General features: G+C 46.5%; 1 protein-coding gene across 1 annotated transcript in view; it reads right to left on the minus strand.

Annotated features, from left to right (window-relative positions):
• Positions 1–4,284, minus strand: part of NPTN (neuroplastin) — a 45,087-nt gene extending 40,803 nt beyond the window's left edge. Inside the window, exon 1 of the mRNA XM_053365411.1 lies at positions 3,902–4,284. Within this exon, the coding sequence (XP_053221386.1) occupies positions 3,902–3,998 (97 nt within the window). The 5' untranslated portion in view covers positions 3,999–4,284. The remainder of the gene's footprint in view (positions 1–3,901) is intronic.
• Positions 4,285–6,000: the final 1,716 nt, after the last annotated feature.

The raw sequence follows: 6,000 nt of genomic DNA on the forward strand, positions 1-6,000 counted from the left end.
CATAGAAGCAGGTTGTTTGCAGGCTTTTACAGAGTTTTTTTCCAATTACAGGTGATTTCACAAAAGCATGTGATGGCCCAGAACACAAGACCCATGTAAACTCGGGGTTGCCTGTATCAGCAACGCTTGAGTGCAGTGCGGTATCAGCAGCCCCTCTTCTGCAAATTGTTGTGGTATCACAGATTGCAAGGCACGGGGGGAAAGCCTACACTCTTCCACTCTCAGAGCCACCCCCAGCCCATAGTAGCTTCTTTTTCCTTCCTAAAAGTAACTACTAGCAAATGCGAACTAAACCATGTCTACATCAAAGACTTGTCCCAAAGAAGAATGGAGAGTATAACTAAAGTAGACATTTTTAAAATATTGGGAAAGCAAACAGAGCTAATATTTTCTGTTCAAATTGGTGCTTGGTTCTGTTATTTAAGTCCAACAAATAAGGGTATTCTAAAGTTTACAATTTGTCCTACAACTTGGTTGCCTGCACCATATTGTGGGTTTTCAGTGGGGATTTTATCTTTGCTGTACATGGCTCACAAGAACACAAGCTGAAAGATCCAAATGAATAATTTTGCTTTACTGTTCACTCTAAGTCTTTACTGCCTTCCAATTCTACTTTCACAGGGGTGTACATGAGAAAATTATGGTGGCTTTACTGTCAGCAAGGTTCTTCGGGCAGTTTCCAGCTACAATCTAAATAGCCATCAGTTATATAGGAAAAACCCAACCCACTGAAGGGAAAAGCCTGAGGGCAGGGACTAACTTACCACTGATTTTTATAATTCACTCCAGGAAAGTTTTTGTCTTAAAAACCAGGGAAACACACTTTAAATCAGGCTTCCTCGGCCCTCCAGATGTTTTTGGCCTACAACCCCATGCCTACAACATCCCTAGCTAACAGAACCAGTGGTCAGGGATGATGGGAATTGTAGTCTCCAAACATCTGGAGGGTCGAGGTTGAGGAAGCCTGCTTTAAATAAATAAAATGAAAGGGGAGGGCACACCACATTCATTCAATCTACACATCACAGGTGCCAATGTATGCAATACTAAGAGGCTCACAATGGCAGGCAGCTTTATATTAATTAAGGCAAGAACTTATTCAGCAGTTGGATGTTTTTTGAAGACTGAAACTTTCAGAACAGCCACTCTTGGAACTGAGTGTGTTCTTACTTTTAATAACCATCCTAATCACTGCAATAAAGAATTTGAAACCCTTCTCTTCTCTTCCAAGCACAAAAAATACAAAACTTGTGCTTTATGAACTGTGCATGCCAACAGGGGGTTTTCAAGTCCAGCTACAGCCATTTGAATGCAGGCACAGGGCTTCTTCAGCCTGATTCCCCTTCCATGAAGTAATATATTGCCTCTCCTGCAGGCATCTGCTCACTATAACAAAGCGAATGTTTGCAGAGGTCCAGTCTATTTTATCCTAACAAAGTCAAATGCCATCACTTTATTCAAAGCCTACAGACACATTCATCATTTAACTCAAATGTGAAGAGACTGTTCACCTCATTTCACCTAAACAAAAGAGACAGCATAAAAGATGAACACTTCAGACAACAGCTAGCATAAAAATCTCCAGATCTTTATTGTCAGGCAGCATGTCTGACAGAAGTAGAATATAGCCAAATTATACAACTGTGAAGTTATATAAGGAACGAGTTCCCACTAATTTTCTGAGACATTTCTACACTTATTTCCAAATCCATGTCTCCAACCCTACAATTCTCTTCTACCTTAAGTGGGGTTGCACTAACCTAGTCCAGATTTTCAGGCATTGCTTCTCTTCCATTCTTACTTCCTTTTGCTAGCCAATTTTTTCTCAACAAGATTGTCTGAGTCAAGGTTCAGAAATTAAGTACTCACCTAAGCTAAAACCCAACAGCCCAAATTACAGGAAAAACACAGTAACCGAACTGCTGTACATAGCAAGACAAAAAATATTCATACACAGGGTCATTTGCCTTCTTTAAAAGGCTACCCAAAAAGCCATTGTGCAACATTAGAAGCTACTGTCCATTCAAATATATTCTTCAAGCTAGGGAAAAAACCTATGCTTCTACACCAGTTTACAATGCCATTTAACTTACATCTGTTTTTATCATGTAATAACGCCCCACAAGTACACACCTACTGAGCAAAGATGATACTGGATTTTATGTCTAAATACATGTTCACGCTCAGCCTTCTCAGGCATGCTAAACTTGCCTTTAATCAACCTGTGCTCTATTGGCTTCACTAATAATCATTATGCACTTGGTGCAAATCAATGTCAAGGAAGAGACATATACAATGCTAGATTTCTTACAGCACTCTTTAGAAAGAAAAAAATCCAGGGTTTCTATCACAGACCTATCAAAAGAATGCTTTAGTTGCTAAGAAACTAAAAAGCAATTGCATTATAAATCATTTAAAGAAAACCAAAGATGCAGTAGGTGGATAGAGATGTACCAGGAGAACCACACACACTGTTCAAAGTGGCACACCCCAAGAGGCTACGAAAGAGAGGGAGGAATGGCTACCTAAAGCTTGCACCTACAGACTCCTTTTGGTTTAGAATTAGATGTATCTAAGGATTTTAACAGCCCTCTGTTTCTAACTTGATACGTTAGATACTATGACAAATTATCAAAAAGAAAAGCTCATGATGAGAGAAAACAAAAGGCTGTATGAAAGTTATGAAGTGCTCGCTCATTAGCATGTATTGACATACTCTGCCAAAAACCTATTGCAAGTTCCCACAACCCCTACCTTATCATGTTCACCAGTGTGTGAAACAGCAGTTTCATTGGCCATCTGGAGTAGTTCATGACTACATGTTTTGGATCCATGGTTTTCTTCTTCCACTCTCTTCCCTGACCCACCCCAAGGCTTCCCTCTTCACAGCTTTCCACAATTCATATTCTCTCAGCTGCCATTTTCATTTATATCATTTTTATTCTTCCCCTTCCCTCTGCTCCAATGAACTTAGGTCAGGACACACTGCCCTGCCTCCCCCCTTTAATCCTCACATCAGCCCTCTAAGTTATTATCCTTATATTGCAGATGAGAGACACAGTCCAGCTAAAGGTCAGTCAGGAAGCTATATGGCAAGGTGGAAATCTGAACTAGGGTCTGCGTAGTCACAGGCCAACATTCAAACCACTCTGCCACACTGATTATCAGCAGTCCTTGAGCACGCTTAATGCACTTCAGGTAATAAGGTAATAATAATTACCTTATTATTCTTACAAAGAACTCTGCGAGATAGAACAAAACTGCTCTTTATATACATATATTTAATTTAAAGCATTTGTATGTCACCTTCCATAATGTATCCCCCCCAACAGTTAGCAGTTGGCATTTTTAAATAATAATAATAATAATCCATTGTAAACAGCATTAATAATATAACAATAGAGCTTGTCTGATCCAAGGTCACCTGGTGGGGGTCTCTTCCTGCAGCAGAATTTGAAACCACGTCCCTTTGGTCATCTCAGGCTCCCCCCTCCTTCTCTTCCACACCCACCCCACTGCCCAGTCTACCCCCTACCCAGGCTTGCAGGCCCTCCCGTCCCCCCCTCCAAGCTAACCACCAGAATGAGTGATGAACGGGAGGCCGCCCGGCCCAAGGTCACTGCCAAGTTAATCTACTGGGCTGAGCCAGCATTTGAACCCAGCTCCCGCAGGGAGGTGCTCCTCCCCTCCCCCTCCCTAGGCTCCTCCCCCCAACACACACACCTGGAACGCCCCGCCCACCGCGCGACAACCTCCCACCCCTTGCGGCATCCCCCGCCGCGGAACCGAGGCGCCCCCTCCCCCCCGCCTGTCAATCACCGCCTCAGGCGGGTTTCGCCCTCGGGTTCGCCTCCCGCCCCCACCCGCCCTCCCCTCACAGGCCCCGGCCGCCCTCTCTCACCGTTCTGCGCGCCGGCCGGCGTCGGAAAGAGGCTCCCCGCCGCGGCCAGGAGGAGGGAGAGAGCCGCGGGGAGCGGCCCGGAGCCCCGCAGCAGCATCCCGGTCCGCAAGCCGGCTGAGGAGAAGGAGGGCAAGGAAGGGCGGGAGGGAAGAAAGAGAGAGAATGAGAGGAGGAGGAATGAAGGAGCGCGAGAGCGGGGGTGGGGGGGAGGGGGCGCTCAGGCAGCAGCAGCCGCTCGCTCGGTCTCCGCCGCCGCCGCCGGGCGAGGTTCCTTCTCCGCCGTCCTTCCCGTCGCCTTCGCCCGCCTTTTTCCCTCCCTTTTCGCCTCAGCGCAGCCGAGCAGCTCCTTCTACCGCAGCGCCGGAGCCTCGCGAGACTTGGGCCCCCACTTCTCGCGCGAGGAGGAGGAAGGGTGGAATCTGCAGGGCTTGAGGGAAGCGTGTGGGCGGGGCGACGAAGCTCCGCCTCCCACCGCTTTTTCCCAGGGGGGCACGTGACGAGGCGAAGGGAACCGGTTCTGGAGCAAGTTCAGAGGCGGCGGCTGCAACCTCCGCCCGCCTCCCGCCTTTAAATATATATATATATATTTCCTCTGAAAACTATGTATTTTCCTCCCACTAATATATTTTCCTAGATATTTTCCTCCCACTAATTCCTCTGAAAACACCCCATATATATATATATATTCAGAGGAATTAGTGGGAGGAAAAACTCTGCAATAGGAATAAATGAGGAACTGGCCAGCCGCAGAAACGCCCGCGGACCTCATCCGGGGCTCTGCACAGATGCTCAGGAAGATCTGGCCCGTGGCAAATTGGCGTGAGATCATGTGAATGTATTTGTATACACGACTGGGAAATGAAGGCGCTGGGTGGCGGCGGAGGTGCTGCCCTGCAAGCAGACGTCTGTGTGTTTTAAATGGCTTATAATTATTGGGGAGAGGGGTCGGTTGGGGGGAGATCTGGGCTCCAACAAACCGAATTGGCATCTGGATTTGTGGGGCGGAGCTCCATCTGACAAGAGACTTGAGGCAAAGGGTAAGATTCTGACTCTCTCTCTTCCTCCCACCCATCTCCCAATTTCATGCATAGAAGCTCCTGAATTGGCAATTGACTCTTACTTCAGACAGCATTTTTTCAACCAGACAGCATTTTGCACCTGAGAGCAACTGGGTAGCTTAGGAGGCACAGTCTTCCAACATCTTGCTGGTTCCTTGTCATCACCAACATCCGAGCCATTGCCACACTCCGCCTAATGGTAGGACTGGTCCTGACCGGGGTGAGCAGGAACCCTGTGCCTGAGCTTGGCCACATCACGCTGCAGGTGAGGACTTGTTCAAGACAGCTTTGCTAAATAAATAAATATCATTGTGCATCAAATAAGAATGTGTGTGCAATTGTGGAGACTCCGCTCGGTGTTGGTTCTTGGTCTGGTCCTACAGGACTCTTAAATTCAAGGGGGAAAGGTAGGCTGGGTGGAGACTCATAGGACTGAATGATTCCTACTACAGAATAAGTAAACTGTACATAGTAAATAAGCATCTTGGGGAAACCTAGACCGTTAAAGCATTTTCCAAAAGTGGTCTCATATAAAGCATGATGCAGTAATCCCGTCTAGACCAGGGGTCAGCAAACTTTTTCAGCAGGGGGCTGGTCCACTGTCCCTCAGACCTTGTGGGGAGCCAGACTATATTTTGAAGGGGGAAAAAAATGAACGAATTCCTATGCCCCACAAATAAACCAGAGATGCCTTTTAAATAAAAGCACACATTCTACTCATGTAAAAACACCAGGCAGGCCCCACAAATAACCCAGAGATGTATTTTAAATAAAAGGATACATTCTACTCATATAAAAACACACTGATTCCTGGACCGTCTGCGGGCTGGATTTAGAAGGTGATTGGGCTGCATCTGGCCCCTGGCCTTAGTTTGCCTACCCATGGTCTAGAGTCGACACACTTGGGACATGGATGACCAGAGAGGTTTGGTCTGGTGTCTGCAGGATAGCATGCAACTAGTGCACCAACAAAAGCTGCTGGAAACCAGTCTAAATCACCACCTGGATATCCAGTACAATTTCCACATCAAGGAGTGCCTC

Source organism: Podarcis raffonei, chromosome 14 (assembly GCF_027172205.1).
Source record: "Podarcis raffonei isolate rPodRaf1 chromosome 14, rPodRaf1.pri, whole genome shotgun sequence".
Lineage (NCBI taxonomy): Eukaryota > Metazoa > Chordata > Lepidosauria > Squamata > Lacertidae > Podarcis > Podarcis raffonei.